This window comes from Emydura macquarii, unplaced genomic scaffold (assembly GCF_026122565.2).
Source record: "Emydura macquarii macquarii isolate MOO-44397 ecotype Brisbane River unplaced genomic scaffold, CSIRO-AGI_Emac_v2 contig_1254, whole genome shotgun sequence".
NCBI lineage: Eukaryota > Metazoa > Chordata > Testudines > Chelidae > Emydura > Emydura macquarii.
This window is the reverse complement of record NW_027131391.1, coordinates 8,122,525-8,135,160: the sequence shown is the minus strand read 5'-3', so window position 1 is coordinate 8,135,160 and position 12,636 is coordinate 8,122,525. Positions and strand designations below refer to the sequence as shown.

Genomic DNA, 12,636 nt, shown 5'->3' with positions numbered 1-12,636 from the left:
TCGTTTGGGGAGGGGGGGGTACTCAGGCAGCGGCTGGCAGCTTGGAGTCAGTGCTGCCCCCCTGGGGTAGCAGGGGCCCTGTACATTTCCTCCAGCTGCTACGCCTGGCTTGTGCACACTGGCTCCCCCCGTCTGCCCCTGCCTGCTCTGTGCTGTTGTTGTTGTGGATAAAATTAGCAACATTCCCCCTGTAGCCCACCTCCACCAGCCAGGGCAAGCGCCCTTTGCATGGAGCCGCTGGCGGGAGGAGGCACAGTCCCCTCCATCCATCCCTGCTTGGCTCGGGGCAGAGGCCGGCCAGGGGTGGCAGCGGGCTGGGGAGAAGGCCCAGAAGGAGGGGGGGGTTTCAGAGGGGGTTGAGGGGACAGCGAAGTAGCCAAGACGCAGGCCCCGGGGGCAGCTGGAGTGGAGAGCAGGGAGTCACCTGGCCCCCCCCCCCAGTGCCCGAGGACCCAGCCCTCCTGAAACAAAACACTTTATTGCTGCATTATTTACAGAGGAAGAGCAACCCGCGGGCTGGCTGCAGCAGGCAGATCCATGCCTGCCTCCCCCCGGCCCCTGCCTCATGTCCAGCAGGGCTGCCACCCCCAGGAGGGCCAGGGCGCAAGGGCTGCAGGGGGGGGGGGGGAGGTACGGGAGGAAAGGGTGTAAAAAAATAGGCTCTCTAGAAAAGTTGTCCTGCTGTTCCCAGCAGTCAGCTGTGCCTGCACGGTGCGGTAGCATTGCCCCCCAGTCTGGGCAGGGCAGACTCACCCCCCCCCTTCTCCACAGCCTCAGGCAGGCAGAGACGGGCTGCCCTGCTCCTTGGGGGTGGGGGGCATGGCTAGTGGCAGGGGCACCTCTTCGGGGTGGTGGATTCCCTGTGGGAGCGGGGGGGGGGGGGCTCCCCGCATCCTCCCCCGCAACCCCGGGTTGTGGCCCAGCACAGCTAGTTTGACCTCTGCCGTGGACACAGTGCTGCCCCCGGGTGAATGCAGAGGGGGGGGGGGGGTAGCGGCCTTGGCCTGGCCCCACACAAACAGCACAGCTGCTGCTCATGGCAGGGCCTGACTCAGCCCCCCCACAGCGTGAGGGGCAGGGGCCAGCTGCACCAGCAGGTGAAAGAGAGGGAGGAAAACAGCCGACTCCCTGTCCCAGACAGGGCTGGGAGGGTCCCATCTCCACCGGCACCGGCTGGGCCCTGCCCTTAGTGGGGCGCTGGGTGATGGTCCGCCCCCCGCGCTGCCCGGGCCAGCTGGAGACACTTCTCGTAGAGTCTCAGGGGGCCGCCTTGCGCCACCCACTCCTGGCGCTTGACCTTGACAGGGGCCGCGGGGCGCTGGTGCCTCCACCCCAGCGTGTTCTTCAGGTGCCGTGCGGGAGCCAGCACGGCCCGGCCTGCCCCGCTGCAGCTGGGAGAGAACAGGACAGCCCTTAGCCTTGGGAGTGCCCCGCCGCTGGCCCCACAGGACGTTCCCAGCCCTCGGCCCTGCTGGTGAACCAACCCGCCTGCGCTATGGGCTGAGGAAGGTGGGGCCCAGCTCGCCCAGGTCCACCCTGCTCCAGGGGATTCATGGGGGGCTGGACTGAGCTGCTGCAGAGAACCCTCACCTGCCTTCTGGGGCTGGGGCCCTCCCCAGGCCCCCTGCTGGGCCAGCCTGCCCTGTGTGGCCCCCCCCCCCCCCGGCTGTGCCTTCTGCCGGGTCCCACCACGGCGCTGCCAGCATTAACAGCTGAGTGTGCTGCGGGGCAGCGTGGAGAGGGGCAGGTCAGGGTCTCCTCCCAGCCAGCACCTGCCCCCAGGTGGGGAAAAGGCCCCATAACACTGCACGGGGCCCTCACTGCCACCCATGCCCCCCGCAACCCACCCAGGGAGCTGGGTTCCAATTCCGCCCACCAGCTCTGCGGGCAGGGTGAGCCTGTGCTGTCATCTGGTGGTGAGAAAACAGCACTGCAAGATCAGCCTGGGCTCCGTGGGATCTGGAAACCGAGGTGGGGGCCCATCCAGGCAGCACCCACCTACCAGCACAGGGGACCCGCCCCACCCAGACTGGGAGCCCCGGCGGCGAGTTCTGCACTCACTTGGGTTCCTGCTCCTCCCCGGCGGCGCAGCCCGCGGGCGGCTCCAGCACGAAGCAGCCTGCGGAGATGAAGTCGGACAGCACCTCCTCCTCCACCTCGTTGGGGCCCTTTGTCCTCCGGAGGAACCGCACCAGTCTGCGGGGACAGGGCACAGCTCACGCCGGGGGCACACAGGCAACGCCGGGCATAGGCCAGCACAGCACCAAGTGCCCCGCGCTTCTGCAGCGTCACCAGCATCTCCACCACATCTCAAGGGCCTTCCCCCATCCCCTGCTGCAGACACCCCCCCCCCCGCCAATGCCTCCATGCCCAGTCCCTGGGAGCCAGCATTAGCTAGGGCAGTGCTGGAGGAAGGAACAGGCCCAGCGCCATGCCCTTGGCCCCTCCTCCCCAGTCAGCGCTGAGCTGGGCAGTGCCAGTCCCAGCGTGGGGTGCCAGGACCATGGCATGACGGAGGGCCCCGGGGCCGGTGACTCACCGGCGGGTGCAGTTGCAGTGGAAGAGGGTGCGGGAGTCTGGGTTGTGCAGCTGGTACTTGACCTCATGGGGCGCGATCTTGTACTCGCACTGGTCCAGGCGCCGGTAGCATCCGCAGCTCCTCGCTGGGGCTGGGGGACGGAGGCAGAGGGTAAACTGAGGCACATCACTTGCACACACTCCATGGGGATCACGGGCCCAGAAACTCTGCATACGGCCTTGGTAGGCACAAAACTGTGCCTAGCCCACAACACAGGCACCCAGGCCCCGCGTGCTCTCTGGGAATACCCCCGCACAGCACACTGCCCACAGCGCGCACACGCTGCTCCGGAGAACCCAGGGCAGCCCCCGGCTCCCAGAGCAGCCACTCACCCTGGCGGCTCAGCGGGGGGGTGCTGCGCGGCTCCGAGGCCGAGGTGGGCATCGCTCCCTGCTCCGTGGAGTCGGCAGGGCGTGCTGAGTCCCTGTCCTGGGGCTGCCCTGCCCCCTCTGCTCCAGCCCTGCCGGTGGGTGGGTGTTCTGTCCCCGGCACGGGGCCCTGCTCCGGTGAGGTCCTTGTTGTGAGGAGCCTGCCATCCTCAGTGGGTGCAGGGGGCAGTGTGCCCAGGTCCCTGGGCAGGGGGGCCGTGCCAGGCTTCTGAGCTTCTCTGTGCTTCTGTGACCCCTGGGCCCCGTTGTCCTGCTTGGGCCCCTTCACATTCTTCCTCCTGTGCTTCCGGCCTGGCTTGGAGTGTTTCCGGCCCTTGCCCGGGGGGCGCGGGGCAGGGCTGGCTGGCTCCCCCGGGGGTGGGTCGTAGTGGTACTGGCTTTGTTGCACCAGCCGGGCCAGTGCCACCGGGCCGTAGTGCTGACACCTGTAAAGCAGGAAGGGCGTGAGACAGGCCATCCCCTCAACTCCCCACCCCCTCCAGGGCTCTGCTCCCAGGGGTTCTCGGAGCACCCCGACCCCCGCCCCAGCCAGTGCTCTGTGCTGGGAGCGCCTGAGAGCCATGGGCCGGCTGGCAAGGTGCTCCCAGCCTGTGGGAGTGCCCGGTGGGGGCGGAGCAGGGAGGGAGCAGCTGGCTCAGTCCCGCCCGCCGAGCCATGCCACCTGCAGCAGCCAGTCAGGGAGCCGGCCGCGCCCACATGCCCCGCCAGCACCCAGCTGCTTCGGCACAGCACCCCCTCCCCCACGTGGGAACAGCCAGGAATCCCACAACCTTCACTCCATTGCCAGCACCCTGGGGCCTGCCCACAGCCGGCGTCGGGCCAGGGAGTCACAGCCTGCCGCCAGCACACGCCCCCCAGCACCAGCCAGACCCGCAGGGGATACCCTCTGCTGGGCGAGTCTGTCCCACCCTTCCCAGCCCCAGCGTTTGCTGCTCCTTGGTGCCACAGGCGTGTAGCTTGCCGGAGGCCCTGCCTGGCCCCAGGCTCATTTCCAGAGGCCTCTGGAGTTCAGTGACCTCAAGGCGCTTCCAAGACCCAGGGGATATGGATTCTCCACCATCCCCAGCTGGTACCAGGCTTCTCCCTGCCCCCCACCACTTCGCCAGAGGCAGCGGGCAGGGAGGGGGCAGCGTCGGTCCTTTTCCTGCACACGGAGCCAGCCCCGTTCCCCCATTTAGCCCGGCACTGCTCCATGCTGTCTGGCAGGCCAGCTGTCTCATGAGCGGGTGCAGAGCCGTGGGGCACCTCATGAGAGGCCCCCGGGCAGCTGATCTCTGCACCCCATGGCAGCAGGCACCCTACCCCCCCCGAGGGGGGCCCAGGGGTGGATGGGAACACTGGCCAGGTGTGGGAATGGCCCGTTCTACCTTCAGTGCGTGCCTAGAGGAAACCTGGCCTGGCTGCGTCACTGCTGGTGCATGGCCCAGGAGCCGGGCCCGGCGCCCAGAGAGGCTTCCCTGAACCTTGGCACTGGGAAACAGCCCTCGCCTGAGGGCCCCGGGGTCCGAGCCCCACGCCAGTGCTCAGAGAAGCAGGAGCCTGCCCTGCCGGCCGTGGGACTCACCCGCCCCACCAGTGCCAGAGCACACACTCTTCGCTCTCCTCCAGCACGAAGCACGGCGCCTCCAGCAGGTTGAAGAAGGTGACGCCGATGATGTTGGAGATGGTGTCGTTCAGCTCCAGCAGGCACTGTCTGAATCTGCAATCCAGGGTGGGGGGTCAGGGCCATGGGCAGGACGCTGGCGGGCGGGCGGGCGGGGGGGGGGGGGGGGGGAGAAGGGCTGGCTCAGGGACGAAGGGAGGAGGGCAGCGGAGGCACGGATGAGACTGCAGAGGGGCCCAAGGTGGCAGCGTGTTTAGTGAGCGGCTCTGCTGCTGTCTGAGCCCAGCCCCCTCCCACGCTGAACCCCAGTGGCATCGGGGCCAGGGAACCAGGAGCTGCAGGGGAGAGGGGCAGACGGGGTGTAGCCTCCATAGGAGCTGGGGAGCTGAGCCATTTCCAGCCAGCCTCACACTGGCCCTGGACCCTACCACCACCCGCCAAATGGGCAGAGGGGACCCACAGGGCTCACCACCCCAGCTCTGCTGACGCAGCCCCCTGCTCTCCTAGCTCGGGGCATCTGAGCCCAAAGCGCCAACGCTGGTGGGTTTGCGATCCAGACGGTAGCGCCCCCGATGGCTGAGCAGGCAGCCCCCTCCCCGCCCCGGTGCAGCACACAGCCAGCCCCGCTCACCTGGCGTCACAGTCGCAGTGTGAGATGGTGTGCAGGCGGTAGTTCCGCATGCCGTAGTTGTACTCCAGGGCAGAGAGCTGCGCCGTGCACTGGTCATGCTCCCGGCAGCACAAGTCGGGTCCCTGGAAGATTCCTGCAGGGGAGGGTCGGTGGCTCAGTGGGGGTGGGACACCATCACCCAGCAGAGCAGAGCGGCACCCTGCAGAGTCCCCGGCACCCACGCGGCTGCCCCCGGCAGTGCAGGAGGGGACCCGCAGGGCGGGTCAGTGTGTCACACCTTGGCGGCGATCCCCAGGAAGGATGAGCACCCATCCTGGGACCCTATGGGGCTGGACGTGCAGGGGCACGGGCTCTGTGCTGGCTGAAGGACCAGCCCCCATTAGGGCATCTCCAGCACCTCCTTCAAGTAGCCTGGGGCCTGCATGGCCCCGTGGGGAGTCTTGGCCTGCATGGCCCCCCACCACCCACCGTCACTGCGCTGGGGACGTAGCCAGCTCAGCAGCCTCGAGCCAGCTTCCCCCCAACATTTACACCCCTGCCTCCAAGTCGGGACCTCCTGATGGGTCACAGGTAGAGGCCTGCTGGCTGGGGTGGGGGGGGGTGAATTCCCCAGGGGGCAGGGCCAGGGCACCCGCCAGCCCCGGGTCACCAGCGATCAGCTCAGTCTATCAAGTCTCTAACTAAGGGACTGGGGGACACGCAGCTTTCCGGGCTCAGGGGCCCGGGTCCGCCCCAGGCTGGGACCCCACGTCCCCCAGGCAGCTCCACTACGGCCATTCCTGCTCCTCCCATCCTCAGCCCCCTCCCTGTCCCCGCCCCGGACGCGGGCTGCCCACCGCCCCGGTGCCAGCTCCTGCCCGCGCGGCCCCGGGCCTCCGCCCGGGACCCCGGCTGACGGGGCCGCTGCCGCTCCCCAGCTCTCACCTAACTCGGCCGCGCTCTCTGCCGAGTCCCCGGCGCCGCACCACAGCGTCCCTGGCATGGTCCAGCCCCGCCGTCTCCTCGGGCGCCCGCGCTGCTCCCGGGACCCGCCTGCCCGCTCGCCCACGGGCGCTCTCCTCACCCGGGGCCCGCCTGCCCCCCGGGGCTGGGCCCCGCTGCAGGCGTCCCTCTGCCGGGCCAGGCTGTCCAGGGCGCGCTGGCGCGCCGGGCTCCAGGAGCGGGCGAAGAGGCTGCCTGTGCCCGGCGGGGGGTTGGCACAGGCCGCCTGGTACCGGCGGGTGAGCCAGGCCTCTCGGTGCACGGTGCAGGCCAGCAGGTGGCCGTGCCCGTCCCAGGCGCTCTGGTAGAGGGCCGGGGCCCCGGAGCGCCGGCTCAGGAAGCTCAGGTACCTGGTGCCGGTGCCGGCGCCGCCCGACGCCTCCATGTAGCAGGAGGAGTCGCTGCTGCCGAAGGCGCCGCCCAGAGAGATCAGCGCCCAGAGCAGCGGCCACATGGCCCCGGCCCGGGATGGGGCCCCGCGCGTAGGCGGCAGCGGCAGCAGCAGCCGCCGGTCCCAGCCAGGGCGCGCAGCGGGCGAGCAGAGGGAAGAAGCGGCAGCGCCCGGCACCCGGCCCGGCTTTAAAGAGGCGGCAGCCGCGTGGGGTGATCGGGCGGCGACTCCATCCAGGGCGAGGGCGAGGGCTGGGCCCCGGCCGGCCGCTGATTGGGCCGCACCTGCCGAGCCCCCGCCCCGCGCCGGCCTCGCCCGCCCGCCGGCTCCGCTCCCGGCCGGCACATGGCGGGAGGGGAAGCCGGGAGCCGGCCCGCAGAGCGCAGCGCAGCGCAGCGCAGGGACCCGGCCCCGCCTCCCCCTGCGCCCCACAGCCGGGCCGCGGCTGTGCCCGGAGGGGCGGCGGGTCCCCCGCGCTCCCCAGCCTGCGGCTTGGCGGATCCCGCACGCAGGCCCCGGCTGGTTTCCTGGCTCCTCTCCGGCTCGGCTCCCAGCATCTTCCCATGCGCGGGGGGACGTGACTCAGGGGGGCTGCCCCACACTCAGCACAGGCGAGGGGGCGCCGGCAGGCCCCAGGGCCCCGGGCGTGGTGCCCGACCCGATGGACCTTGCCCGGCTGCGCCTCTCTGAGCAAAGGCCCCAAGGCGTCTGCAGCACCGGTGTGTGAAGGCGGCTGTACTGAGCCCTGCGGCTGTGGCCGCGATAAACCGCCTCTAAGAGCCTCCAGGGAGCAGGCCCCAGGCGGTTGCAGTGAGGTGGGGGTCGGGGTCGGGGTGGCTTCCCTAGCAGACGCTATCTGACCCGCTCTCTCTGAGCTGCACAGCACACCTGGCCCGTTACCCTTTTCACCAGCACAGAAATGCAGTCACTCTAGGGTGGGTCCCGGCAGCTGTTTAACAGCACACAGCAACACCACAGCAGCAGGGAGACCTGGGAGGGAAGGTTAGCCCTGCTCCCCGGGAGAGGCGGAGGCAGAATGCAATGGCTGACATTAGCGCTGGGGAGGAAGAGTTGTCTAGTGGTGGGGGCATGGACGTCCGGTCAGAAGACTGGGATTCGATGCTCATCGGGACCAAGGGCAGGTCGCCCTCTGTGGCTCATTGTCCCCATCGGTGATACTAATAGTTGGCACTTCAGTAGCACTTTATAAATGTGGGTCAGTGTCATCATGATACAGATGGGGAAACTGAGGCACAGAGCAGGGCTGGGACTTGTCCAGGGTGACAGGGACCAGCTCACTAACCAGTGTAGAGCTAGGAACAGAACCAGGAGTCCTGGCTCCCAGATCACCCCCTCCTCTGTTCTAAGCACTAAATCACCAGACAAGTCTCTGCCCAAGGATTTAATATTTTTATTTAGAAGATAAAACACACCCGAGTGCAAGTGACTCCCGGGAGTCCTGGGGCTCCAAAAACATCTGCTCACGACCTCCCTGCCCAGCACCTGTCTCTGCTCGTCTGAGCCAGCGTTACCAGCGTTGCACCCGGAGTGGGCAGACAGAGAGCGTGAGCGGTCCCTCTGAATGCCGAGCCGCACCAGACAGGGGATTTCTGAGCAGGGAAGCTGCCTGCTGGTGTTTGCTCCCGCTTGGTTCAGGCCAATGGGACTTTGTGCACATTACTCATCCTGAGGGAAACAGCCAGGCAAGGCCCCGAATATTGGTGAACCGCTTGGGTCGAAGGGGCAAAAGGACGGAGTGTTCTGCCGTGGGACAAAGAGAGCAAATGCCCAATTGGGCTGTGTTAGGGCTCCCCCACCCTGTCTCCTGTTAGTTCCCAGACACAGTTTGCTGGAAAGCAACAGTCAAGAGTCCAGGCTGCAGGCGCTTTGCAAATGGTTCACTGGAGGTGACACTGGCAAGCTTAAAACTATAACCTACCTCCAAGCCCTTCACGCCAGTTGGGCTTCACATTCTCCCAAGAGGCTGAATGAGATCAGCTTGTGGGGGACACGTTTGGGGCAAAGGAGTCTGACCAGCCCCAGGAGAGCTGGAGACAGCTGTACAAAGGGAAAGCACCCAGAATAAGGAGGGTGAATTTTCTGTAATATTTTTATGAATCCTATGTGTGCCTCAGTTCCCCCGTAGTCTGCATTGTTACCCAGTTGGGGGAAAAGGATTAAGTTTGCTCTCAGGCAGGCATAGAGATGAAGGTTATGTCTACACTAGAAACATTACAGCAGCCCAGCTGTACCAATGCAGCTGTGCCTCTATCAGACCTTTCAGGTAGCTGCTGTATGTTGAAGGGAAAGAGCTCGCCTGTCGACATCATTAACCCCCCCCCCCCCAGCTAGTGGCGGTAGCTATGTTGGTGGGAGAAGCTCTCCCGCCCACACAACGCTGGGCATGCACACTGCCACTTCAGCTGGCGAAACATATGTCGCTCGGGGTGTTTTTTTTCACACACTTGGGTGACCTAAGTTTTGCTGACATACGTAGTAGTGTAGACGTGGCGGTAGTGCGTGGCACCTGGCTGTCTCTGAATGGGTCATTGAAAAGCCTGGTGGAGGCCAACCCATGTCAATGGAAAACCTGAGAAGACAATCCAGCAGCACAGCACAGCACAGCACTGCACCCCCTTGGTGGTGAATGTGCCCCACTGAGTCACCCACATACCCCTGGGGGTACGCGAGACACAGGCAGGGGGCACCCGGGGAAAAACAGACTGAAGGGGAGGTGGGTGGCAGCTGCTGACTTCTGGGGAAGCTGGGTAGCAGCCCCCTGCTTCCTGCCCAGTCACAGCTCTCAGATGGGAAGTGAGTGGCAGCCCCCTGCTTCCCACCCGATCCCAGCTCCCAGTTGGGAGGCAGGCGGCAGCCTCCTGCGTCTCGCAAGCTGGTCTCGCAGCTGGGTGACAGCCACCCGCGCCCCGGCTCCAGGCCGAGGGACAGCCTCCAGCGCTCCGGCTTGAAGACGGGCAGCAGCCACCTGCCCACATCCCTGGGTCCCAGCTGGTGCGGAAGCCTCCTCTGCCCCAGCTCGGATTGGGTGGCAGTCGCCCACCTCCCGGGCTGGCAGCCAGGGGCAGTTGCCTACAACTTGCCCAGGTGGCAGCTCCCCTCCCTGGCTCAAAGCCCAGTGCCCAGAAAATGTGTCAATTCCACTGCTCTAGCTGGGCAGTGACACTGACAGCTGTGACAGCCCCAGATGTCACCAGTTACCCTCTTCTCCTGTCTCTCTCTCTCTCTCACCCCTTCCTCCTCTCAAATCTATGGCATAAAATGTGGCGCGGTGCTTTATATTCCCCAGCATTGGCATCCCGCTCAAAGCCTGCTAGCTTTGGCCAACATCACCTCTAGCCCAGCTACATACTTGAGTTGTGCACCCCCGGTGTAAAGGTGGTACCCGCCCCACACTAGATCTGACATCTGTCCTATCACGGCCTTGTATACTCAGCCCTGCTTCCAGCGTGCGGCTCACATTAGTCTGTGACTATAAAATCCAGTGGAATATGGAGTGTTGGGGACTCATTAACATTTTCAGACGTTAGGGGGGACTGGCTACTTAGGTTGAGAAACACTGACCCACACCACAGTGCCATATGGAACTGACGGGCTGACACCCTGGGCGTGGAGCGGGGCCTGGCCTGTAGGAAGGCCGATAAAGCCTTTGTTCCTCTTGGCCTGTGCTGTGGTGGTCCCCCATGGGCTCCTAGCCCTGCAGCCGGGCCCCTGCCCCTGGGGGGAGCAAGCCTTCATCCCATTGGTATCTTGCAGCTGGCTGTGTCTGACGGAGGCCTGGGCCTGCGGATGGAGTCACTGGGGCTGTCTATGGTTGAGGGCTGGGCTGGAGGCTTCTGTTACCCACCAAGCACGGGCAGCCTCCCCCAGAGCTCTGCCTGCTGCACCGTGTCTCAGCCCACCCCATCTTCACCAGCCCCAGGTCCACCAACGGACTGGTGTTGTGGGATCTGGCCTTGGCCCCACCAGTTGTGTTTCTGGGCTGGGAATAAAGCGGCAGGAGTATGGTATCTCCAATATCTGGGTCTCTCCAGTCAGAGGTGGCGTGGCTAGAGCAGAGAGTCCTGGAGAACACTGACAGACGCTGCTCGTTGGCAGGTGGGAATCGAACCGGGGACTTCTGAAGCTTAGTGCAGGAGCCGCAGCTGTGCGAGCGAAAGGCAGGTACCTAGGCATGGCTGAGCTCAGTTCAGCTGGCTGCCTCACAGGCAGGGCTGCCTTCTTGGCTGGAAGATCAAGGGCTCAGGGGTGGGCGTCACAGGAGTCTCCCGGGGGGTGGTAGGACGAGCAAGTCCGGGGGGCTGAGAGGCAGCAGTGGCCTGGGTGGGCTCCGTCTCTGGCACTGCCCCCCAAGCCAGCTCACCCCACGGAGCGCCTGCATGTGCTCAGCGTGGAGGGTGACCCTGTTGGGGGTCTGGGTTGTGTTGTCACAGGGTTACCTGCAGGGTGTTGGGGTGTGTGAGCATGCATAGTGTTGCAGAGTGCTCAGAGGCACGTTGTGTGTTTGTCAGGATGGTCGTGTTGTGAGTTTGTGTCGTTGGAGCGGCACCGTTACCTGTGAAGGTACTGGAGGCATTTGTTGGGGTGTCGTCTCCGTGTTTGTGTGTTGGGAAGGTGTTGTTACAGGGTTGTTGTCCCTGTGTGAGGGTGTACTATTTGGGGGGGCTTTGTCTGTGTGTGTGGGGATGTTTGTGGGTGTTGTCTCAGTGGGGAGGTGCTTGGGGGGGATTGTTGCAGGGGAACGGTGTTGTTTGTGTGTGTGGGGACTGTGTGTGCTGTCCTTGTGGCAGCGTTGTTGTGTGTCAGGGGCCTGTTTCCATGGCGCCCCGTGTGGGTGGTGTGAAGCGGCTGTGTACACCCTCACAGGCCGTGCCCCAGCGGCTGTGTACACCCTCACAGGCCGTGCCCCACTGTGTGCAGGGCCAGTTGCTCTGCGTTCAGGGAGCGGGTGATGTGGCACTGGGGGAGATAACCTGATGCTGCTGATAAGGCAGCGGAAAGGGCTTGGCCAGACGAAGTGGATTTCAGTCAACAGGGAGCTGCAGGGGGAGGGAGGGGGCTGCTCTCCTCAAGGGAAGCACATGGAGGGTGAGTGGGGCCTGCGCCGGCCTGTCTCGTTTAGCTGGAGGGCCGAGCACTCAGGAGTACAAGTCCCATGTCCTGAGTGTGGGTGAGGACTTTTCCCATCCGCTGGATCTGGGCCCAGGGCAGCAGAAGGATGAAGTGCCCCGGGCCATAGGCAGAGCCTTCGCCTAGCAGCTGGGGCTCAGCTCCCTGGGGACGGCTCTGGTCCCTTGCCCCACCTGCCCTCAGAGCGGAAACAGAGGCTGGGCTGGGATCACCAAACACGATCAGAGAAGTGGAGGGTTTGATGTGAAGGGACCAACAAGACTGGCACAGTGGGGGCAGGGCAATGTCTGGAGAGGTCCCACCTGAAAACCTGATGCCCTAGTGAGCTCGGTGTGTGTGTGTGTGTGTGTATACAACGCTGCTATCTTAGGGACAGAACCAGGGCTGCTCAAATGTGTGTCATTGGCCCTATACTGCTCAGTGCTAGTGGAGATTCTGGGTTTACACCAGGGGGACGTGAGTTCAATCTCCCTTTTGGACTAGCCACTCCGGGTGGCCTCACTTTGTTACATTACTGCAGGGAGCAGATTTTTCACAGATCAGATCCCAGATTCTGGACCCAACAACCCAGATCTAAACCCCTGGATCCAGACCCCATATTTGGTCCCAACTTGACCAGAATCACGTCTTTGCCTGCTCCACTGACACAGGGGAGCTACAGCTCCCTGCAGTTGATGCAGCCAGCACCTGGACTCAGAGCCCGCACCTCTGGGCCATGGAGTTTTCCCAAAAACGTCTCCTGTGCCAAGGGGCCATGCCAAGGCATAGATACCACAGACACTGGTGACCCAAGAATCTCTGGATGCCAGCTGGCAGAGGGCACTGGGTACACAGGTACAGGGATCCCAGGGGTTCACCAGAAGAATGTCGTGTAAGATCTCAAAGGAAAGCCTGTGTTACACTGATCATCATCAT

At 64.9% G+C, this 12,636-nt stretch overlaps 1 protein-coding gene across 1 annotated transcript; it reads right to left on the bottom strand.

Moving 5' to 3' along the window:
• Nucleotides 1-167: 167 nt before the first annotated feature.
• On the bottom strand, nt 168-6,666 carry PLA2G3 (phospholipase A2 group III). Its single transcript, XM_067550184.1, has 7 exons — nt 6,126-6,666; nt 5,202-5,334; nt 4,532-4,666; nt 2,911-3,392; nt 2,540-2,669; nt 2,062-2,196; nt 168-1,391 (listed from the first exon to the last, which is right to left on the bottom strand). Exons 1-7 carry the CDS (start codon nt 6,634-6,636, stop codon nt 1,187-1,189), a joined length of 1,731 nt encoding a protein of 576 aa, XP_067406285.1. The 5' UTR covers nt 6,637-6,666; the 3' UTR covers nt 168-1,186.
• Nucleotides 6,667-12,636: the final 5,970 nt, after the last annotated feature.